At 37.5% G+C, this 25,222-nt stretch overlaps 2 protein-coding genes across 5 annotated transcripts in view; both read left to right on the forward strand.

The window, feature by feature from the left end:
- The window catches only part of htatip2 (HIV-1 Tat interactive protein 2), a 38,700-nt gene extending 21,510 nt beyond the window's left edge, over window positions 1-17,190 (forward strand). For 2 of the 4 annotated variants that reach the window (XM_088991453.1, XM_088991452.1), the window contains 5 exons: window positions 11,132-11,321; window positions 12,277-12,384; window positions 13,671-13,808; window positions 14,659-14,720; window positions 15,417-17,190. In XM_088991453.1, coding sequence (XP_088847579.1) covers window positions 11,133-11,321; window positions 12,277-12,384; window positions 13,671-13,808; window positions 14,659-14,720; window positions 15,417-15,636 — 717 coding nt within the window. In that variant the 5' untranslated portion in view covers window position 11,132 and the 3' untranslated portion in view covers window positions 15,637-17,190. Of the gene's footprint in view, window positions 1-9,714; window positions 9,878-11,131; window positions 11,322-12,276; window positions 12,385-13,670; window positions 13,809-14,658; window positions 14,721-15,416 lie in introns of those variants that run through there. The other 2 variants (XM_088991451.1, XM_088991450.1) reach the window with 2 other exon arrangements.
- Window positions 17,191-17,334: 144 nt separating this feature from the next.
- prmt3 (protein arginine methyltransferase 3) overlaps window positions 17,335-25,222 on the forward strand; it is a 49,531-nt gene continuing 41,643 nt past the window's right edge. Inside the window, exons 1-7 of the mRNA XM_088991447.1 lie at window positions 17,335-17,938; window positions 18,195-18,312; window positions 19,419-19,501; window positions 19,997-20,046; window positions 20,703-20,808; window positions 22,927-23,071; window positions 24,395-24,536. Coding sequence (XP_088847573.1) covers window positions 17,917-17,938; window positions 18,195-18,312; window positions 19,419-19,501; window positions 19,997-20,046; window positions 20,703-20,808; window positions 22,927-23,071; window positions 24,395-24,536 — 666 coding nt within the window. The 5' untranslated portion in view covers window positions 17,335-17,916. The remainder of the gene's footprint in view (window positions 17,939-18,194; window positions 18,313-19,418; window positions 19,502-19,996; window positions 20,047-20,702; window positions 20,809-22,926; window positions 23,072-24,394; window positions 24,537-25,222) is intronic.

The following is a 25,222-nucleotide window of genomic DNA, read 5'->3' on the forward strand; positions in this document are numbered from 1 at the left end:
TATTTTTCTGATAAGAATCATCATCATCATCATAATAGCCATAATCATAATAGCCATAATCATAATATTAATAATAATAATCATCATCATCATCGTAATCATCATGATAAAAAAATATAATAACAATAATAATAATCATAATAGTCATAATCATAATAATAATAATCATCATCATCATAATAATAGTAGCCATAATAATAATCATAATAATAATAATAATAATAATAATAATCAGCGTAATCATCATGATAAAAAAAATAACAATAATCATAATAGTCATAATCATAATAATAATAATCATCATCATCGTAATCACCATCATAAAAATAATAATAATCATCATAATATTAATAATAATCATCATCATCATCATTATCATGATCATTATCATCATAATATTAATAATAATAATAATAATAATAATGATTATAATCATAATAACAATAATTGTAATCATAATCATAATAATACTAATAATAATCATCATCATAATCATCATCATAATCATCATCATTATCATCATCATGTGTCTTTTGTTTATCACATTTTTTTGTTCAGTTTTTGTTGTTGTTTTGACTTCAAAATGGCGCTGCGTGATTCACTGCCTTTACAGGAGCTCCTGTATTTTGTTTTTTCTACTTCTTCCTTTCCGCTTCCAATCACAACTTTGCTGCTGTGAAATGTAAATTTCTCCACTGCGAGACCTTTGGTCTATGTTAGCGCTTTGTTAAACCTTCAGCTGTTGCCTGATAGCACTTAGCTATCTATTAGCTAGCTAGCTTTCTATCTATTTGAGTTATTCCGGGTTGAGTGAACGGTCGCGCGTATGGCTGCCGCTGCACACCCATAGAAAAAAAAATATTCCGCGACTGTAAAGTGAGAGTTTTGAAAGGCGCTTATGAATGAAATGTATAATTATTATTGATATGATAGCCAAAAATAAGCTATACCATCCAAAAAAGGGGGTTCTTGGGTATTTGTAGTCTTCCGAAAAGCACTGCCTGGGTGGTGCGGAGATTACACCTTGCCAGTGTGTGTATATCGAGAGGAGTGCAAGGCCAATGTGTGTGTTAGGGATTAGCAAGCGTTAGCATTATCACCAGGATCCCAGCGAGAGGCTACGTTCCCTCGCTCAGACGATAATTCGAAAGGAGGAGAAAGCGGACGGTCCATTAGCTCGCGGTTTGTTTGCTCAGGAGTCGGCCCTGGCTCTGATCCCCTAATTTCTCTGCCCCCCTGATTCCGAGAGGATCTCTGGCTTTTGTGACGAAGGGATGGAATTGAATTGGGAGATCACAGTCCTTGGAACATTCTTGTACACTTAGCAAACTCATCAGAGAGTGTCAACAGAAGGAGACTTGTTAAGGGCCCGCTGGTTGAAAAGTAAAGGGGGCAACGAGGTTGATTAGCATTAGCAGTTCACGGACCACACTTGGTGCTTTGCAGTCTTTTAAAGGACAAGTGACACCATTTTTTTCCTGACTAACATCAGAAAAAAAATGTTTTATAGCATCAAAAATAATAATAAAACTGGGCAGATTCAGAAAGTCCCGCCCCCTTGTTTGTGATGTCACGCCAGGATACTCCTTCACAAACTGCCTTGCTCCAGAATCAAAACAATGGCTTTCGAGAGTTCAGATTCGGAAAAAGATGCTTTCTTGTTACTCATCCAGTTATGAATATGATTCAAATAGTTCCGAAGAGGAAAGCATAAATGTTTGGAGTCGATTAAAGAAGTCCTTCTGTATCAATTCGAGCCGTCTGGACTCCAATGTAGCGCTCAGAAAATGCACGAGATGGCGGACAAGCTCCGTTGGAAATGGGCTGATTTGTCTGCTGTGAATTTGCGTCAACTAGTATCAAATAGTAGTAGTCTTGGTGCAACACACAACGATTCACCATCACATTATGTCGTTTTCCTTCTAATTTCGCCATGAACACGGTGTTTTCAAAGAAAAAAGTACCCAAAATGCATTGTGTGTCGCTTTGTCGGTCAGGGGCGTTCCCTCCGTGACGTCACTTAGGGTATCGTCATCAACTCAGAAACAAATATCATGAATATTCAGCGCGAGTCTTAAAACGTCAAATCTAGCTATATGCGCTGGAATCTTTGTAAATGGGCTTAAATTATGGACGCAACTTGTCCGGAGGTGTCGGTTGTCCTTTAACGGTCAACAAATAAAGTTGTCCAACAACTTCCCGTTCAGTCAAAATTCTCCGTCCACATTAGCCTCGGCAACAGTCGTCTCAATCAGGCGGCTATGCTAATGCCGACTCGAGGGAGGAGGATTTTGGGGTTTATAAGGGATTAGCACTTATTAGCCATCTCTGACTCCCTGCCGTGCAAGCGCGCTAATACAGGTGTTAGTAAACTGGTATTAGCCTCCAGCTAATTAGCCTCCATTCAGCGAGTGATTGTCGGGCGGGTTCCGCCATTTGTAGTCATGTTTGCTCATCAGCAGGGAGGTCTCGGTGCTGTGGTGGGTCTGCCATGATCTCGCCCTTTCTTGCCCGTTTCCACCTCCGACAGCACCTCAAATGGCGTCTTGAGAAAGAAAAAGAAAGAAAGATCAGCCACAAACGGAGAAGCGTCACACTGAGACGGCGACTGTGGGGATGAACATGGCTTCTCGGTTTAGCATTCAGGCTAAATCCGGCGAATTTACACCGCTGTGTTGATTAATTGGATTGGATTGGATTGGATGTACCTTCATTCATCTCGCACTGGAGATATTTACATTTCCCAGCAGCAAAGTTATAAGAGGCAGGGAAAGGGAAAGAAAGAAGTAGAAAAAAAATCTATATAATATCTATATCTATCAGCCGCCATCATTTCAAGCTCTTATAACTTCCATATAATTTAGGAATTAACTGTTTTTTTTTCTGATGAATTATATTTTTATTAATAATAATAATCATCATCATTTCTAAGTGCCTTTCAAAACTCTCAAGGTCACTTTACAGTCACAGGATGAAGTTTTTCTATGGGTGAGCAGCTGCAGCCACACGCGCCAGCATTCCGTCAACCCGGAAGTAACTCAAATGGATAGAAAGCTAGCTAATATATATAGCTAATAGATAGCCAGCCAGATAGATAGCTAATAGCTAGCTAAAAAGCTAATATATAGCCAGCTAGACAGATAGCAAATAGATAGGTAGCTAGCTAGATAGCAAATAGCTAGCAAATTAGCTAGCTAGATAGTCAGATAGCTGGCTCACTAGATAGACAGCTGCATAGCCCGATAATAATAACATTATTATTATTTCATTTCTAAGTGCCTTTCAAAACTCTCAAGGTCACTTTACAGTCACAGGATGTTTTTTCTGTGGGTGAGCAGCGGCAGCCACACACGCCAGCTAAACCCAGAAGTAACACAAATAGATAGAAAGCTAGCTAGCTAATAGATACAGTCATAATAATAATAATACATGTCATTTCAAAGCACCTTTCAAAACTCTCAACGTCACTTTACAGTCACAGGATACAGTCGCTAATAGATAGCTACCTAGCTAGCGAGATAGCTAATTGATAGCTATCTAGATAGATAGCTAGACAGCTAATTGCTGTCTAGCTAGCTTAGAAATGAAATTATTATGATAATAGATAGCTAATGGATAGCAAATAAATAGTTAGCTAGCTAGCTAGCTAGCTATCTATTCACTTAATGGCTATCTAGCTGGCTGGCTTTCTAGCTAGGTATCTATTGACTATCTAGCTGGCTGGTTATCTAGCTAGCTATCTATTAGCTAGCTAGCTAACTTTCTATCTATTTGGGTTACTTCCGGGTTGAGTGGTAACTGGTGCATGTGGCTGCCGTTGCTCACCCATTGAAAAAAATATCCTGTGACTGTCAAGTGACCTTGAGAGTTTTGAAAGCCGCTTAGAAATGAAATTATTATGATAATAAATAGCTAATGGATAGCAAATAAATAGTTAGCTAGCTAGCTAGCTAGCTAATAGATACAGTTATGAATATAATACATTATGACCACCGGCAGCCACTTACGCCAGCGTTCACTCAACCAAGAAATAACTCAAAATAGAAAGTTAGCTAGCTAATATCTAACTAATAATAGATTAGCTAGATTAGCTAGCTAGATACAGAAGAACTTCATGCATTTATAGCCACAATGTCTCAATATTTACCAAATGGATGGACTAAAATGACAAAACAAATATCAGCGGTCGACTAAAAAAAAGTAAAAAGGTGGCTATTACACGCTACTCGCTCTTTGATCGATGTGGGAACAAGTTCCAAAGGTTAGTTGGATGACATTCCCAAAGCTACTCGCTTTAAAAGATGGCGCCGCTTCAAAGGAGTCATTAAGCCTCGCCGCTCCGTCCACAAAAGGGAGATTTGAGACGGCAAATAGATGGAGATCACACCATCGGGGATATTTCTCTTTGCCTTTCAGTTTTTCGCTAAGAGGCTTTGCTACATTCTGCTATGATTACGTCATCGCAGGAAAAAATGCACATACAAACGTTTTGACGTTGAGGTCTTCTTGGCAACGTCGCCGATGCTAACCGTCGGTTCGTCCTTCTTTCGCTCGCTATTAATAAATAAGCCGCTCATGACATCGCGCCGCAATCCGAAATTCGTGTGTGGTCGCGCTTCCAAACTACAGTGAGACCTCAGCTTACAAACTTAATTGGTTCCCAGAAAATGGGTGTCAGACGCAAAGTGTGTCTTCCAAACATTAATTTCCCATAGGAAACCATTAAAAATGAGAATAATCCGTTCCCAGGTCCCCATAAAACATACTTTTCTATGAAATAAGCCTTAAAACGACACAAAATACCTTATTTTATGTATAATAAATGTGCTATTGTATTATAATTAAAGCAATAAACTGTACAGTATAATAAATTCGTTTTATTGACCTTTGTGATGGTCGTTGATGTAGTTGCCTCTTGAGTGAAATTGGCATGCTTTTTCAGCGATAATACAGTCACTCACACTGTCCCCTGCTAGCTGCTTTTCGTTCTTCCTCTCTGTGTGTCCTGCGATTGGCTGACTGGCAAGTGGTTCAGAGTTTATACCCTGAACACCCAAATTGCCCGAATGACTCCACAAGTGGCGTCACCGTTTTTAATTCTTGTATCAGATAGTTGTCCATTTTATGCGTTTTTGTTACAGCTTCAGTTGTTGTTAAAGCACTATACACAATGATACCTCAGCTTAAAAAAACATAATTGGTTCCCAGAAAGTGTGTGTAAGGTGCAAAGTGTGTCTTCCAAACATTCATTTTCCATAGGAAACCATTAAAAATGAGAATAATCCGTTCCCAGGTCCCCATAAAACATAATTTTCTATGAAATAAGCCTTAAAACGACACAAAATAGACCTTATTTTATGTATCAAAATGTGCTGTGCTTTTCGTTGCAAATCCGAATGCTAATTGTAAAAGGCACATTCTCAGACAGCATTCCGGGAAGTCAGTTAAAAGGTCCAGATGTGCAATGTGTTCTGAGTGCATTCAAATCCCCCCTCGAACCCCCTCCACTGAATCTTTTATTTTTTGGGTGGCCTATAGAAACACACTGCTAATCTGTTTGCTCCTTTAATGAGCTTATTGTTCCTCGGAGAAGGAAAAGCAGGTCTCATCACGACTTAGCCGCGGCCCTTTTGAGCGGCAAAGCTCCGCTAAGCACTACTGATACCATGTATGAGCCGACAACAAAGCTGAAGAAAGACACAATACTCTTACTGTTGTACCTTTGTTCTTACTAAATTGATTGACCACTAACATATTCACATCAGCCAATCAGAGTGATAACCCTTTATAATAATAATAATAATAATAATAATTATTATTATTATTATAATAGGAATACATTTCATTTATAAGCGCCTTTCAAAACTCTCAAGGTCACTTTGCAGTCACAGGACAAGATTTTCTGTGGGTCAGCCACTGAAATAGATGGAAAGCTAGCTAGCTAGCTAATAGATGCAGTAAGAAGTAATAATAATAATAATAATAATAATACATTTCATTTCTAAGCACCTTTCCAAACTCTCAAGGTTACTTTACAGTCACAGGATACAGTCGCTAATAGATAGCTGCCTAGCCAGCGAGATAGCTACATAGCTAGCTAGACAGCTAATAGACAGTTAATGGATATCAAATACTTAGGTTGGTAGCTATCTAGCTAGCTACTAGATACAGTAATAATAATACATTTCATTTCTAAGCATCTTTCAAAACCCTCAAGGTCACTTTACAATCACAGGATACATTCGCTAATAGATAGCTAGATAGCTAAACGATAGCTAGCTAGATAGCTAGACTGCAAATAAACAGCTAATAGATAGCAATTAAATAGTTAGGTAGCTAGCTAGGTAATAGATACAGTAATAATAATAATAAATTTCATTTATAAGCGACTTTCAAAACGCTCAAGGTCACTTTACAGTCACTGGATTAGTTTTTCTGTGAGTGAGCAGCGGCAGCCACATGCGCCAGCGTTCACTCAACCCGGAAGTAACTCAAATAGATAGAAATCTAGCTAGCTAATAGATACAGTTATAATAATAATACATTTCATTTCTAAGCACCTTTCAAAACTCTCAAGGTCACTTGGTAGTCACAGGATACAGTCGCTAATAGATAGCTACTTAGCCAGCTAGATAGCTAAACGATCTTATTTATGTAGTTTTCTTTCTAATTTTGCCATCAACACTGTGTTTTCAGATGAAAATAAGTACCCAAAATGCTTTGTGTGTCACTTGTCTCGGTCAGGGGGCGTTCCCTCCGTGTCGTCACATAGGGCATCGTCATCAACTGGAAAACAAGACTTCCTGAATATTCAGCGTGAGTCTTAAAAGGTAAAATATAGCGACATGCGGTGGAATCTTTGTCAAATGCGCTCAGTAAGTCATTTGAAGTGATTTTACAAATTATGGACGCGACTTGTCCCGAGGTGTCGCTTGTCCTTTAATTACTATGAAGATGCATGACAAGAAATATTGCGGCGGGTCATAGTCAAGAAAAAAGGTTGCCGTCATCTCTACACCAGCTGCATCAGAACACACAGCAACAAATAATGGCAACAGTAACACACACACACACACACACACACACAGTCATCCATGGCAGCGTCTTGATCAAGCCGTGGTGGCCTCTCTAATTGAGTTAATCCCCACTTGAGGATCAGGACCGTCCCCCGAGGTGTGACCCTCCACCCGGGACGGCAGTCTGCTTCTCAAAGCGCCTTATGTGGCTCATGTGGACTGTAAGGCTGTTTATTGGGAGACAATGGGCAGCAGATTGTGCTGTCAGGCTCCATTAATTAGCGTCATTAGCATCACACTTCGGAGTCTGCGGACGTCGGCAGTGAGAAAGCTTGCTCGAGCTGCGTTTTGGTGTCTGGGCGGGCGTCTTTATGTGTCATCAACAGAGTGTACGCCCGGAGTGTCTATTTGCTTACGAACTGAATTGGTTCCCAGATAGAGTGTGTATCCCAAAAAAATATTTCCCATAGGAAAGCATTAAAATGAGAATAATCCGTTCCCAGGTCCCCATAAAACATAATTTTCTACTTTTCCAAGTCTTAAAACTACACGTGGCTTTCACCGAAGACGCCATTTTGTTTTTTGGAGAACAGCTTCACTCTCTCTCTGTCTGTAACCCCATTCCCCACTGCTGTGTTCTTGAGCAATCACGTGGCTTTAACCGACGACTGGGGGCGGGGAATAGTGGACAAAATAAAGTCCGCTGCCATTTTGTTGTTACAAGAACGGACTCATTCGCGGACGACGCATCACTCATTGTGGCAGCTCCGTGTGTATCCCGAAAAATAGATCGTATGCCAAGGTAACATTTTCATAAATTTAACGTTCGTAAACCGAAAAGTTTGTAAGCCAAGGGGTTCGTAAACTGAGGTCCCACTGTATTTGGCTTGATTCATTTTTGGGTGGCTTACAAACTTAATTGGTTCCCAGACAGACTGTGTAAGGCCAAAAGTGTGTATCCCAAAAATTAATTTCCCATAGTAAACCATTAAAATGAGAATAAGCCGTTCCCAGGTCCGCATAAAACATAAATTTCTACTTTTCTAAGCTTTAAAACAACACAAATTATAATGTATGTATAATAAATGTGCTATGGTATTATAATTAAATAGATAAACTGTACTGTATAATAAAGTGGTTTTATTATTGAGTGTGAATTAAAGCCTCCAAAAAGGCCTTTCCACTTTCCTCGGCTCTTCGTGCGGGGGTTTGATGAGGCAAAAGCCCCGCACAAAGACACCAAATCCAGTCACATGCAATGAATTCATCAACTCCACATGTTTGAAACACCCCTGCCATTTGGAAACAAACAAGGCATCGACCCAATCTAATAGAATACGATGGCGCCAGGGATGATCCTTGAAAGATGTCAGCAGCAAGAGACAGAAAGAAAAGAAGCTTTAAACTAGCAACTCCGCAAATGAAATGTCGCGTCTTTGTTCCTTAGCCGCAGGTGCTAATTGGGCCTAGCGGCGGGGGAGGAAAGCGGCTGCTGGGTTCCTGTCCGTCGCACCTGTTGGGTTATTGTCTCAAGCATTGATCGGACAGGAAGTCGCGCTAAGAAGGCTTAGGGCTCACCGAGTGCGTGGCAGAGACGTGGTTCAATTTCCTTTTTACAGCTTCGCGGTTGGAGGTGGAAATACCAATGGTGGTCAGTGGTCAATCACGTTTGACCATTGTTGGTCTTTTACTAAAGGATGTATAGAATTCATGTTGTCGCTCGCTTCTTTTCTCCGACTGTTCGTGTACATTGGATGTACGCCGTAAAGACTTTACTGTCACGCATCACACACTGGACGGCTGTATTGATATGACAGCGATGTGGCTTTGTGTATTTAATTGACCTTGAAAGTTTTAAAAGGCATTTAGAAATTAAATGTATTATTATTATTATTATTATCTAGCTACCTATCTAACTGGCTACCTAGTTAGCTATCTAGGTGGATTCCTAGCTAGCTAGGTATTTGCTATATATTTTCTATCTATTAGCTATCTAACTAGCGAGCTAGCTATGTATTAGTTATTTATTAGCTAGCTAGCTAACTTTCTATCTATTTGAGTTCTTCCAGGTTGAGTGAACGCTGGCGCATGTGGCTGCTGCTGCTCACACACAGAAAAACTTCTCATGTGACTGTAAAGTGACCTTGAGAGTTTTGAAAGGCGCTTAGAAATGAAATGTATTATTATTATTACTGTATCTATTAGCTAGCTACCTACCTATTTGCCATCTATTAGCTATCTATTAGCTGTGTAGCTGGCTTGCTAGCTATCTAGCTAGCTATCGTTTCTATCGAGCTGGCTCGGTAGCTTTCTATTAGCGACTGTATCCTGTAACTGTAAAGTGACCTTGAGAGTTTTGAAATATGCTTATGAATGAAATGTATTTATTATTATTATTATTATTATTAAATGCGTTTGTTTACTTGATGCCATCGATGTTGTAAAACAAGATGTGACTCTTCATGATGACGTCACAATTTCGGTCGGATTTAACTATTTTATCTTTAGCAGCCCCGTGTTACAAAATATATTTGGAAGGGGGAAGACATTTTTTTTAGTTTATGACTGCACAGTATGGTTAAAAAACGTATATGAAAAGACCAGTCAACACTTAAAGACAACGTAGGACAGGGACATTGACAGGCGGCTCTTCCGCATTCCTCAACCAATCAGAACAGCGGGAGCAAAATAAAAAAAACAGGAAGTGTTTGTTCATGGTCGTCGTGATTCCGAGTGATGTCGTTTATTCAACTGCTGGGCGTCGCATTAGGAAAAGCCGCAACCTTCTTCTCATTTTCGATCGTCATCTTCGCAGTTGTTCTCAAAATTTTCGACGACCCTCCGCCAGCTCACCTCGTCAGGTAAAAGTTGCTGCGTGATGTTTATTCATACCGGAGGCGCTAAAGCTAAAGGTGTGTCTAAAAATGGCGAGTTTACGTAAAGGCATATTCAATCATTTCAGGCTGTTTTAGTGTGCTTGTGTGAGCCAGCAAAGACGACCGAAGATGAATGGCAAAGCCGAGACATATTTAATAACATCAATAAAATACGGTGTAAAAACGCATCGTATTTAGGATGAATCTTGTTTTTGATCTTCAACTTCATTAAGTGCAAAACTCCCCTGGTTTATTTTGTATTAAAAACAAACAAACAAACACTTCACACCATCAACCTTAAACTAATTGCACGTTTATAAATTGGATTGGATTAGTCTCGCAGTGGATACATTTACATTTCACAGCAGAAAACTAATAATAATACATTTCATTTATAAACTCAACCCGGAAGTAACTCAAATATATAGAAAGCTAGCTAATAGATACACTAATAATAATAATAATAATGATGATGATAATAATAATATAATAATAATACATTTCATTTATAAGCGCCTTTCAAAACTCTCAAGGTCACTTTACAGTCACAGGATACAGTCGCTAATAGATAGCTACCTAGCCAGCTAGATAGCTAAACGATAGCTAGATAGATAGCTAACAAGCCAGCTAAAAAGCTAATAGATAGCAAAGAAATAGTTAGGTAGCAAGCTAGCTCATAGATACAGTAAGAATAATAATACATTTCATTCATAAGCGCCTTTCTAAACTTTCAAGGTTACTTTACAGTCACAGGATAAGATTTTCTGTGGATGAGCAACGACAGCCACACGTGCCAGCGTTCACTCAACCCGGAACTCAAATAGATAGAAAGCTAGCTAGCTAATAGATCCGGTAATAATAATAATACATTTAATTTCTAAGCACATATCAAAACTCTCAAGGTCACTTTGCAGTCACAGGATACAATCGCTAACAGATAGCTACCTAGCCAGCTAGATAGCTTTATGATTGCTAGATAGATAGCTAGCAAGCCAGCTACACAGCTAATATATAGCTAATAGATAGCAAAGAAATAGTTAGGTAGCTAGCTAGCTAATAGATACAGTAATAATAATACATTTCATTTATAAGCACCTTTCAAAACTTTCAAGGTCACTTTACAGTCACAGGATTGGTTTTTCTGTGGGTGAGCAGCGGCAGCCACATGCGCCAGCATTCACTCAACCCGGTTGTCCTTTAATGTTTCATAAACTCTTTTGTTTTTTTCCTGGAAAACAGAATGACGTCAGACATCAAAACTTTGGAGGAAAATTTCCGTCAGAAGAATCAGAGCTGCTTCATCCTCGGCGCATCTGGTGAAACCGGCAAGTTGCTGCTGCAAGAATTACAACGGCGCAATCTCTTTAGCAAGATTACACTCATTGGAAGAAGGCAGCTGACCGTTGAAGGCAAAGCCTTTGAAAACCTGGTCAGTCACACTTTCGGACACATCGCCTCATGATGTTATACATCTGTGTAAGCTGTCAGTCGTACAGGAATGGTCCATCGATGAAAAGGTTTCTTTAGCCGTCATTTGTACTTCTTTGAAGATGTCGGATGTTTCGCTTCTTATCCAAGAGGATTCGTCAGCGAACATTTTTTTTTGCTGGTAGTTTATGGCCCTATATATCTCCCTAGTGTGGTGCCGCACTCTGCTATGATTGCTCCCTGCTCTCAATTTAGGGGGATGTTTACATGAAACATGAAAATTGTAAAGAGACATACATTGGGGAGACTAAACAAATTCTCAAAACAAGACGATCAACATGGCAGGGATAATACTAGTGGGCTTCAATCTGCAGTACATATGCACCTAAAAGCTAGCAACCACTCATTTGACGACAATGAGGTTAAAATATTCGCAAAAGAACATCGATGCTTTGGAAGGGGAGTAAAAGAAGCTATTTTCATAACACAACAAAACCCTTCACTAAATCACCATTGGGGGTGAGGTTCATAATTGGATCATTCGTACAACAGACTTCTTAGGCAACATAGGCTTAGTTATGCTGATGAGGTGATACCAGAGCAAATGGTGCAATCAGGCCAGTCGTAGACCCCATACTCAATAGAAGTAATCAGTCAGGACAATAGAAGTAATCAGTGTAGCCGCAGGGAGTAGTCCTCTGCTCCCCCCAACCTGAGAGCAGGGACTAATCATAGCTGAGGCTGGCACCGCCACGTCTGGACAATAGGGATATATATATATATATATATCGGGCATAAACTACCAGCAAAAAAAATAGTTAGTTGACGAAGCCTCTTGGATAAGAAACGAAACGTCCGATACCTTCAAAGAAGTACAGATGCCGGCTGAAGAATCCTTCTCATCTTATGATATTATATTCATATTTTCCCCCACTCGGTCTCTTTTCCGCCTTGAGGTTCAAGAGGTCGTGGACTTTGAGAAACTTGAGGATTACGCCGCTGCCTTCCGGGGACATGACGTGGGCTACTGCTGCCTGGGAACAACCAGAGCCAAAGCGGGGACTGTGAGTGAAGCAAAAAGAAGGCAATGGAATAATAATAATAATAATAATACATTTAATTCATAAGCGCCTTTCAATCCTTTTTTCTTGGTGGCACAATGTAGAAATGATAGTTTGACAGAAAAAAAAAACATGTACTGTTAGTTACACACTCGAAATATGACATCTTATTTATGTCCATGAGTCACCAATGCTGTCATAAAGCACTTCACAGAACACAGTTGGTCCCCGGAAAGTGTGTGCAAAGCGCAAAGTGTGTCTTCCAAACATTAATTTCCCATAGGAAACCATTAAAATGAGAATAATCCGTTCCCAGATCCCCATAAAACATAATTTTCAACTACATAAGCCTTAAAGGACAACCGACACGTCCGGACAAGTTGCGTCCATAATTTGTAAAATCACTTTAAATGACTTCTACTGAGCGCATTTTACAAATATTCTAGCGCATATAGCTATATTTTACCTTTTAAGACTCGCGCTGAATATTCAGGAAGTCTTGTTTTCGAGTTGATGACGAGGCCTGACGTGATGTCACGGAGGGAACGCCCCCTGACCGAGAAAGTGACACACAATGCAATTTGCCGTACTTGGTTTGGACTGAAAACATCGTGTTGATCCGTGTCGATGGCGAAATTAGAAGGAAAACTACATAAATAACGCGATGGTGAATTGTTGTGTGTTGCACCAAGACTACTATTTGATACTAGTTGACACAAATTCCCGGCGGACAAATATGCCCGTTTTCAACGGAGCTTGGGCGCCATTTTGTGCATTTTCTGGGACGCTACATTGTTGTCCAGATGGCTCGAATTGATACAGAAGGACTTCTTTAATGGATTGCAAACATTTATGCTTTCCTCTTCAGAACTATTTATAATAATATTCATAACTGGATGAGTAACAAGAAAGCATCTTTTTCTGAATCTGAACTCTCTGAAGCCATTGTTTTGATTCTGGAGCAAGGCAGTTTGTGAAGGAGTATCCTGGCGTGATGTCACCAACAAAGGGGGCGGGACTATCTGAATCTGCCCGGTTCCGAGCTCATTTTGTGGCAGTTTTGGGACACTTTAAGTCATTTTTATTGTTTTTGTTTTGCATTTGACTCAAAATATCAGCCTGCGTGTTTTGGCTATTTCAGATGCTATAAAACGTTTTTCTGATGTCAGTTCGGAAACAAAAGAATGGTGTCGGTTGTCCTTTAAACATTAAATTGCAATAACTAACGCAGGCATTTTTTTTTCTTAGCAATCCTTATTGTTGTTGCTAATTTGTCTCGTTGATTTCAGGAAGGATTCATCCGAGTTGATCACGACTATGTCTTAAAATCTGCCCAGCTGGCCAAAGCTGGTGGCTGCCAACAATTCCACCTTGAGTCTTCAAGAGGAGCGGATAAAAGCAGCAACTTCCTCTACCTCAAAGTCAAGGTGTTTCTTCTTCACTCATTCACTGCCATTCACACATTTATTCGGGAATTGAAAATATGACGTAGAGCGCCATTCTCAAATTTGTTTATATTTTTTTTTCTTGTGGGGGTGCCGATAAAGCGCTAGTCAGACCTCTGGCAATGTTTTGCCAGAGGCAGCATTTGCCTTTTGTCCATGTCGGCGCTTTGTTACAACTTCAGCTGTTGTTCACTTTACAGTCACAGGTTAAGTTTTTTTTTTTTTCTCTGTGGGTGAGCAGTGGCAGCCACACGCGCCATCGTTCACACAACCCAGAAGTAACTGAAATAGATAGAAAGCTAGCGAGCTAGCCAATAGATAGCTAATAGCTAGCCAGCTATATAGCTAGCAGCCAGCTACATAGCTTTGTAGCTAATAGATAGCTAGCGCCTTTCAAAACTCTCAAGGACACTACAGCAATTAATAATAATAATAAATAATAATAATAATAATAATAATAATTATTATTATTATTATTATTATTATAATAATACTTAGTATTGTATTTATTATTACAATTATTATAATAATACTTATTATTATTATTCTTGTTGTTGTTATGTTCGTTATTATTATTGTTACTATTGAATAATAGTAATAATAATAATACGAATAATAATGATGATGATAATAATAATAAAAATAATAATCATCATCACCATAATAGTAATCATCATAATAATCATAATCATCATAATAATCATAATAATAATAATAATAATAATAATAATAATAATGCACTCTGGGGGTGCACCTTATATTTCGGTGCGCATTATACACCGGAAAATACGGTCATCTGAGAAGTAATCCTCACTTCACTCATTTCTTTTAGGGACAAGTGGAAGCGGACATACAAGCGTTGGATTTTGACAGATATGCTGTTTACAGACCGGGGTAAGTTAGCTGTCAATTTTGCAAACCGGTGTTTACGATATGAATAAATATGTATTGTATTATATTTTGTATAGTTTTAAGGCTCATTTAGTAGAAATCATGTTTTATGGGGACCCGGGAACAGATTATTCTCATTTTAATGATTTCCTTTAGGAAATTAATGTTTGGAATACACACTTTTCACCATACACACACTTTCTGGGAACCAATTAAGTTTGTACGCCAAGGTATCACTGTTTTTTTAGTCGTCTGGCTTATTTAAAAGGGGGCGTTTACCTGTTTCAACATGAACGGCCACCTAGGTCAGTATCATCCAATCAAAATTGCGCTTTCCGCCAACTGCATCCCAAACAGGAAATGAAGCGAGAATGTTTATTTAGTTTTACAATAATAATAATAATAATCGTGGTGATTATGGTGATAATGATGATATTTTTTTTCCACTTTCACTGTTTATTATTATCTGTTTGCTAATGATTAGCTAGCTTGCTAGCTTTCTATTTATTTGAGTTACTTCCGGGTTGAGTGAACGCTGGCGCTGCTCACCCACAGGAAAAAAAATATATCCTGTGACTGTAACGTGACCTTGAGAGTTTTAAAAGGCGCTTAGAAATGAAATTTATTATTATTATTATTATTATTATTATTATTATTATTATTATTATTATTATTATTATTATTACTGTTCTCCAACAGGGTCTTGCTGGTGGAGCGACAGGAGAGTCGACCTGGCGAATGGCTGATCAGGAAATTTTTTAACGCCGTCTCTGCCGTTTGCACCACGTCAATGTCCATCCCCATCCAAACGGTTGCCAAGGCGATGGTGTCAAACACCGTGCTTCAGTCTGAACATAAGTTTGAGATCCTGGAAAACAAAGACATCAGCACTCTGGGAAAGGGTGACGACGCCAAGTAACTCTTTGGTGAGTTTTGTCACGTTAAGAACTGGGTCACTTAAAAGACAACCGACAGCGTTTTTTTTTTTGTTTCCTAACTGACGTCAGAAAAACGTTTGATAGCATCTAAAATACCCAAAACACGCAGGCTGATATTTTTAGTCAAATGAAAAACGGCAATAAAAATGACTTAGTGTCCCAAAACTACTTCAAAATGACCTCGGAAATGGCGCGTTTCAGAAGGTCCCGCCCCCTTGTTTATGACATCACGCCAGGATACTCCTTCACAAACTGCCCTGCTCCAGAATCAAAACAATGGCTTCCGATTCAGAGAATATGCTTTGTTGTTACTCATCCAGTTATGAATATGATTTAAATAGTTCTGAAGAGGAAAGCACACATGTTTGCAATCGATTAAAGAATTTATTCCGTGTCATTTTGAGGCGTCTGGACTTCAATGTAGCGACCCAAAAAATGCACAAGATGGCGCACAAGCTCCGTTAGAAATGGGCTGATTTGTCTGCTGGGAATTTGTGTCAACTAGTATCAAATAGTAGTCTTGGTGCAACACACAACGATTCACCGTGGTGTTATTTATGTCATTTTCCTTGTAATTTTGCCATCAACACGGATCAACACGACGTTTTCAGACCAAACAAAGTACCCAGAATGCATTGTGTGTCGCTTTCTCGGTCAGGGGCGGTCCTTCAGTGCAGCCTTGTCACCAACTCAAAAACAAGACTTCCTGAATAGCAAGTGCTGAAGAACGAATGACTCTCTGTGTCTTTGTATGTGTCATATTTTTTATTTAGTTTTTTTTTTTTTTAGTTTTTTGACTTCAAGCAGCTCATGCATTTTGTTTTTCTACTTCTTTCTTTCCTTTCCTCTTCCTTTCATAAATTTGCTGCTGTGTTACTTCCGGGTAGGGTGAACGCTGGCGAGAAAAAAGTACTTATCCCGTGACTGTAAAGTGTCCTTGAGAGTTTTGAAAGGCGCTTAGAAATTAAATGTCTTATTATTATTATTATTATTATTATTATTATTATTATTATTATTATTATTATTATTATTATTATACATTTAATTTATAAGCGCCTTTCAAAACTCTCAAGGACACTTTACAGTCACAGGATTTTTTTGTGCGGGTGAGCAGCGGCAGCCATTCGCGCCAGCGTTCACTCTACCTGGAAGTAAGGCTACCTATTTGCTGTCTATTAGTTATCTGGCTGGCTGGCTATCGAGCTAGCTACCTAGCTGGCTACCTATTTGCTGTCTATTAGCTATCTGTCTGGCTGGCTATCTAGCTAGCTGGTTAGGTAGCTAGGTATCTTTCTATCTATTACTTTTACCTGTTCCTGCTGTGCAACATTGACGTGCTGGGATTTTAAACCAAAGTTTTCACTATTTTAACATTGTGATAACTCTGCCTTACTTAAATTTTGCTAGCTTACTAGCATGTGTTGAATGTTGTTGGTTTCAATATAAAAAAATGGTAATGTAATATTGTTTCTCCTTTGCTTTATTATTTTGCACTTTGACTGTATTTATATATTTAATAAATCCACATAACCATGTATTTATCTCTCCATCAATTTTCTAATTCGCCGGGTTGCTGTAGTTTATCCCCAAGTTCTTCAGGAAGTCGGCTGGGTACACCCTGAACGGAGTGGACGAGGACAGTTGACGGTTATTTCTTGTGTAGCAGCGCCCCCTAGTGACAGTTTCATAAACAAACTTTGATTTAATCATGAAAGCGCTTCCTGCGAGTCTTAATTTTTATATTGTGAATTTATGATGTTCAGAATAGTTTATTTTTACATTCAAATACATTGCATTGCATTATTTTTTTAAGATACAATTCGACAAAATTCCTCAAAAATAATGGATGGCCTCAAACCATCACAAGGTTGACAATGACTCAAAGCAAAATTTGAAATACTAACGTGAGAGAAAAATTAAATCATTGATATTTTAAATATTATGGACTTTTGCAGTAAACTGCATTGAAATGAACTGCAATGAACTCCCTTTTTCATCCAGGAGAAATTTATTACACTTCCCTGCGAGCTGAAATATTTTTTGTCTGTTTTTTTACGAAAACGTTTAAGTATGATTTGTTGACACATATTATTTGAATGTATTTATTTTAGTGTGTTTTTTTTGTCAACTCAAAATTTTTTTGAATTTTGCATCTCGTTCGAACTTGGTCGTGCGGCGCCATCTTGTGGAGTCTTTTCCCGGAAATGTTGTCGTTTCGTACGTGACGTCACCCGGAAGTAATCCGGAAACAAAGTGGCATCATGGCAGAATGCGCAGGCACACGTGAGTTTTTGAAACGATGAATACACTTTTACGAAACGTTGACTTGGGACGGTATAGACCTATTTTTAAGTACGCATTTTTACCCGACATAAATTCATAGTCCATGTAATCATATGTTTGGTAACGCTACCTTACGGCTCCTAGTTAATTTTACATACGGCAACTGAAATGGGCCAATTTTGGTCATTGTTACCTCCACTCAGTGGACCAAGTTGGCATTTACATCATTATTAATGGTTCGTTTTAATCTGACCAGATCCTTGTGCGGATACCGACGACATGCCCGACCTATCGGATGCTGAGAGCGACTCCGGTGATGACGAAGAATGGATGGAGGAGGACTCTCAGCACGTTCCATGTTTGTTTTGTGACAGGTGGGAACACTTGTCAGATATCAAGAAGTAGCAAAATAGCAATGATGAATAAATACCGCGGAAGTGATATCAAAAGTTTCAGTAGATATTTTTCGGGTGGTGCTAGTGTTGCATATGCATGAAAATATCATGAGTTATAAAAAGATATTCAGTCCCAAGATGTATTTCAGAGATGTGTCTCAAATTGGTAGTCCTTTGCATTAGCTCTCATTAACCCCCAATTTGATTCATATCATGCATTTAAAGGACAACCGACACCATTTTTTCCCTAACTGACATCAGAAAAACGTTTTATAGCATCTAAAATAGCCAAAACACGCTGGCTGATATTTTGGTCAATTGCAAAACGGCAATAAAAATGACTTAAAGTGTCTAAATTCTAAAAACTACTTCAAATTGAACCTGGAAGTGGTGCATTTCAGAAGGTCCCGCCCCATTTGTTGGTGACGTCACACCAAGACGTCTTCGCCTTGCTGGAGAATCAAAACAATGGCTTCAGATTCGGAGAAGATGCTTTCTTTTTACTCATCCAGTTATGAATATGATTCATCAAATAGTTTTGAAGAGGAAAGCATAAATGTTTGCAATCGATTAAAGGAGTCCTCCCATATATCAATATGAGCCGTCAATGGCATCTGGACTGAAATGTCCTTTAATGGCCAAGAGAGTCAAAATAAACAGTGAATAGTGTCGTAAATTGCAATATCCAATTGGTTATATCCTATAAAAGGCGCCATTGATTGCAAATGATATCTGAGTGACTTAGCTTTAGGTAGCTAGCCTCAGTGATTATTTAATGTTTTTTTTTTGTCAGTGCTCTGCAGGCATGCAGTTTTCCAGAAGTGCAATTTATTTTATTTTATTGATTACTCGTGGACTGCACATAGTCATCTGTTCAGTTTTGCTTCGAGCACCTGATGAGAAAAAAAATCGCCTTTCCTGTTTTCATTCGTAGCCGTCATTTACTATTGAAAGTTTACTTCCAAAGCAAAGTCAATCTTTTGATGTTCGGACATCCAGATGATAGTCAGTGTTTTTATGATTGGACCGTTAATGTCATTTGAGTCGTCTTATTTTTATTTGTCCCTCGCACCCCTTTCCATAAGATTGTTAGATTCAGTTCCTGACATCCTGCAGCACTGCACAGTTGAGCATCAAGTGAACCTTATAGATGTCATCAAGAAACACAGTAAGTGATTTGCCCAATTACACCATGTTTCTGCATGAAAGCTTAAAGGACAACCGACGCCATCGGACAAGTTGTGTCCATAATTTGTAAAATGACTTCTACTGAGCGTATTTTACAAACGGCACATAGCTATATTTTACCTTTTAAGACTCGCGCTGAATATTCCGGAAGTCTTGTTTCTGAGTTGGTGACGAGTCCGTACGTGACGTCACTGAAGGAACGCCCCTGACCGAAAAAAAAAAGACACATTGTAGCAGTCCTTCCATCACGTCAATGTATTTTGCTGTATTTGTTTGGTCTGAAAACGTCATGTTGCACCAAAAAGCCGCCAGAAGAGGGCGACCAAGCTCCATGGAAGGAATTTATCAGCCTGTGGAAACGGGCTGATTAATTTCTCACAGGAGCTTGTCGGTTGTCCTTTAAATGATGTCCATCCAATTTCTAATGACGGTTCTTCTTTCTCCATTTTGCTGAAAATTCTTTTAAACCGATCAGATTTAGACGACTACGGTTACATCAAGTTGATCAATTTCATCCGCTCTACGGTGAGTATTCATCAAAGTTGTATTCCATTACTGGGTCATTAATAATCATCATCATCATCATCATCTTAATATTTTTAATAATAATAAAAATAAAACTAATCATAATAATAACAATAACAACATCAACAATAAAAATAATATAATAAAAACAATAACAACAACAACAATAATATAAATATAAATATACATAAGTATTAATTTAAATAACAATAATAATAATAATAACAATAATAATAAAACCAATAATAATAATAATAAAAATGAAATAAAAACAATAACAACAACAATAATATAAATATACATATAAGTATTAATTTAAATAACAATAATAATAATAATAACAATAATAATAAAACCAATAATAATAAATAAAATAAAAACAATAACAACAAAAATAATAAATGTAAATATAAATTATAACAATTATAATAAAACAAATAATAATAAAAATAACAATACTAACAATATCAACAATAGTACTACTACTACTCATAATAATAATAATAACAACAACAATAATAACAATACTAATAATACGAATACTACTAATAATAATACTACTACTACTAATAATAATACAATTCATTGAACTTAGTTTTTGACATCCACTTTTATTTGAAGATGCTTTTGAAAGTGTCTTTTTTTTTTCTCCTCAGAAATGTGATCCATCACATCTCAAGGGTCTTCCGGATGGTTCCTTGCCGTGGGAGACTGAAGAGTTCCTCCGGCCAGTTCTACACGATGACCCCTTATTGCAAATTGGTACTCATTATTTTTCACTTTTTTTTTAATTTCATTTTTATTTACACTGATACCTCATCTTACGAATTTAATTGGTTCCCAGAAAGTGTGTGTAAGGCAAAAGGTGTGTCTTCCAAACATTTATTTCCCATAGGAAACCATTATAAATGACAATAATCTTTTTCCAGGTCCCCATAAAACATAAATTTCTACTAAATAAACCTTACACCTACAGAAAATGTACCTTATTTCATGTATAATAAATGTGCTATTTTATTGTAATTAAAGAAATAAACCACTGTATTATAAAGTCGTTTTATTACAAATATTTATTACACATAAGAAACCATTAAAATGAGAATAATCCGTTCCCGGTTCCCCATAAAAACTACTTTTCTGCTAAAAAAGCGTTAAAACTATACAAAATATACCTTATTTTATGAACTTAATTGGTTCCCAGAAAATGTGTGTAAGGCTAAAAGTTCGTCTGCCAAATTTTTATTTCCCATAAGACACCATTAAAATGAGAATAATCCGTTCCCAGGTCCCCATAAAACATAATTTTCTACTGAATAAGCCTGTAAACTACACAAAATATACCTCATTCCATGTATAATAAATGTGCTATTGTATTGTAATTAAAGAAATAAACTACTGTATTATAAAGTCGTTTTATTTCCCTTTATGATGGTCGTTGATGTAGTTGCCTCTTGATGATATCCGAGTGAAGTTGCCGTGCTTTCTCGGCGATAATACCCTCACTCACACTGTCCCTTGCTAGCTGCTTTTCCTTAATCCAAATCAACAGAAGTTTTTCAACATCTTCTATTGCCCGAGAACATTGCTTAGAAAACACAGAAACACCCTTCGCCACATGTAGCAACGATCGACTTGGCATACTGGTACTGGGGCGCTAAATCACACAAACGCACACCTCGTTTGTGTTTTTCGCTGATCTCCTGCTCAATCGTAATTCTGTTTGTGTCCTCTTCGGTTTAACGCGAGCCTGTGGTGGGGTCTTTTTTTTGGTCCTATAATAGCAAAAGTTTCAACTCCATAACATATCACATCTGCACTGAGTGCACTCAAAGAATTTAGTAGGATTATTTAGTAGAAAATTAGGTTTTATGGGGACCTGGGAACGGATTATTCTCATTTTTCATGGTTTCTTATGGGAAATAAATATTTCGCAGATGAACTTTTCACCTTACACACTTTCTGGGAACCAATTAAGTTTGGAAGCTGACGTATCACTGGATATACAGTAAAGTCTCGTTATATCGATATCGGATATATCGATAGTCCCGGTTATATCGATACTATTTCTATGCACGCACGGAGAAAATTACATGTAAACAGGGTCGGATATATCGATAGTCCCGGTTATATCGATATTTTTTCGGGCTCCCTTGAATATCGATATAACGAGACTTTACTGTATTTCTTCATTTCTTGATTGATATGCCTTCCTTAGAAGCCAATGAAATGATTCATCATAAAAATTTCTTCCAAAAATCAAAATTTTGGATTTTGGCCTCAGAAGTGTTCAGCCACTCTGTCGTTGCCGACTTAAAAAAGGTCTCAGAGATGTTTGATCGGACATCGAACCCAGAAAGATTGTCTTTACTGCCGGCAGGAGACGTAGTCATTCGTGACAGACACCTCCTTTCTTCAGCCTTCTGGCCAAGCTATTTATTGGGAGTATATGCAAATTTAAGTGATACATTAGTAAAACATAGTTTTCTTGATTAGAATACCATACCTCTTGAGTTTTAAGCACAAACAGCTGTCAGCAATAAAACATTGTGTTTTCCATGAACTGATACATTTGTAACCTGGCTAATGAGCTCTTCCTGTGAAGGACTTTCAAGTCATAAATTGCTTCGGTGATAAAGGAGTTTCCCAAGTTCTAAATTCTGTCCAAGGCCATACCTTCTACCTAGATGAAGATGACACTTTAACTTGCTGTGTCTGTTGACCTCAGATTGACCCCAGGTTGTCTGTGCTTCAATTGTGTATTTGAGTCACGCGTGTTGACTAAGCATATAACAGCATGAAACTTTGAAATATGATAACTTGTTATTCTCCATCAAATCGGCAGTCAGACTTCAATTTTGAAATATATTTGCTTCTTTGTAGACCCCGAAGACCTGATTGGTCACCACCGGGTGGTTGCATCAACGTGCACTTCGCCGGAGGCCGACCGCAATCATGCACTGCTCCTCAGGACGATTGCCGCTGAGGAGGCTTTGAATCAATCCATCGAAGAGCGCCGTAAATTGCAGTCAGTCGTGCTTCACTTTTTGTTTTTGGTGGCTTTGTTTGGTCACGTGCTCATGTTTGGCCATCTGACTAACATTTGCAATACACGAAAACGGCCAGCAGGGGGATACTTTTTCCAGCTACTTTTAACAGCCCAAAAGCTTACCGTGTGGAAGAAGTTTGGAAGGAAAGGGGAAAATTCCACTGCAGCATTGAGGTGAAAGTGAGGAGGGGGTAGAGGGAGAAGCGTAGAAGAGGTAAAGGAAAATTACAGAAAGACAAGGGAAAAGTGAGCTCTATCGCATCTGTTCCATTTACCGCAATGTCCAACATGCTTTCTAATCATAATTATAATAATAATTAATAATAATAATAATAATAATAATAATAATGATGATGATATTAATAATTATAACAATTTCCAGCAGCTCATGTATTTTGTTTTTCTACTTTCATTCCTTTCATCACTTTGCTGCTGTGAAATGTAAATTTCTCCAGTGTGAGACAAATAAAGGCAAACCCAATCCAATTATAACAATTATAATAATAATAATAATTAGTAAATAATAATAAAACATAAAAATAGTAATACATAATACTAATTAATATAATATTTAATAATAATAATAATAATTATTATTATTATTAATAATTATTATTATTATTATTAATAATAATACTAAATAATAAACAATGATAAATAACAATAATAAATGAATAATAATAATACATAATAATGATAATAATAAATAATAATAATAAAATATAATAATAAAAAATATAATAACAATAATAAATGATAATAATAACCAATAATAAATGTTATCACTATTATAAATAATTAATATTAGATCATAAATAATAAATACATAATAATAAATAATCCATTTCATTTCTAAGCAACTCTCAAGGTCATTTTACAGTCACAAGATACGTTTTTCTTTGGGTGAGCAGCGACAGCCACACGCGCCAGCGTTCACTCAACCCGGAAGTAACTCAAATAGATAGAAAGTAAGCTTGCTAGCTAAAAGATTGCTACCTAGATACACTGTCTAAGATGTAAAAAAGGGAAATGCTGCCCCCTTGTGGAAAAAATAACATTGCCATAGGCCATGGCCAGCACTTTATCTGCACCCAAGCATGAAAAAACAAAATAATTTGGGAATGGCACTTTACGTCATATTTTAAATTCCCGAATACATTTGTGAATGGAAGTAAATGAGATAATAAGATACTTGACACATTTATTTCAATTATAAGTATTGATAAAAAAACAAAAAACAAAATCCATGTACCCTAATCAATGAAATATTCACCTCCAATTTTCATCTCTGCATAACAACAGGCAACTCGTCCAAGATTTGGTGCTGAACGCCGAACCCGCAAGGCCCGCTAAGCCGTGCGGCGTCGCCGAGCTTCGCGATGATGAGGACGAAGCCTACTTCAGCTCCTACGGCCATTACGGCATTCACGAGGAGATGCTCAAGGTGTGAACTTAACGTAGAAAACGTTTTGCATTTGACTCAACATATCAGACTGCATCTTTTGGGTATTTTAGATGCTATAAAATGTTTTTCTGATGTCAGTTAAGAAACAAAAAAGTGACGTCGTTTTGTGTTTAATGGCGCGTCAAGCTAATGTCAATAGCCTCTGACGCATCGAGACCAAGGAAAAGTCACGTAAAACAAAGCGCCAAATTCACTTTGGCAAACTTTTTAAATGACCCCCTTTACTTTTATCGATATTTTCCCAATTAGTAATAAATTGCACAAGTTAGTTTCAGACAAAGGCCTTGAAGTCAAGTGCGCTCTTAAAAGAAACACTTGGGTGTTGAAAAGGTAATTAAACTACGCCTGTAATCTCTGGAAGCGGTTGTGGGAAATCGACACATTCAAGTGCTGATGTGTTTATCCGCTCAATTCCATTTATTTATTTATTTCAAATGTATTTATTAATTTATTCACTTATTTATTTTCAAGTTTTCATTTATTCTTGTATTTATTTATTATTATTATTTATTTCTTCACTTATTTATTTTCATTTATCTATTCTTGTATTTATTATTATTTATATATTTATTATTTCTTCACTTATTTATTTTCATTTATTTGTATTTATTTATATAAGCATTTATTCACTTATTTATTTTTATGTATCTCTTTTTTCACTTATT

This window comes from Hippocampus bargibanti, linkage group LG03 (assembly GCF_051943395.1).
Source record: "Hippocampus bargibanti isolate YZ-2025 linkage group LG03, ASM5194339v1, whole genome shotgun sequence".
Taxonomy (NCBI): domain Eukaryota; kingdom Metazoa; phylum Chordata; class Actinopteri; order Syngnathiformes; family Syngnathidae; genus Hippocampus; species Hippocampus bargibanti.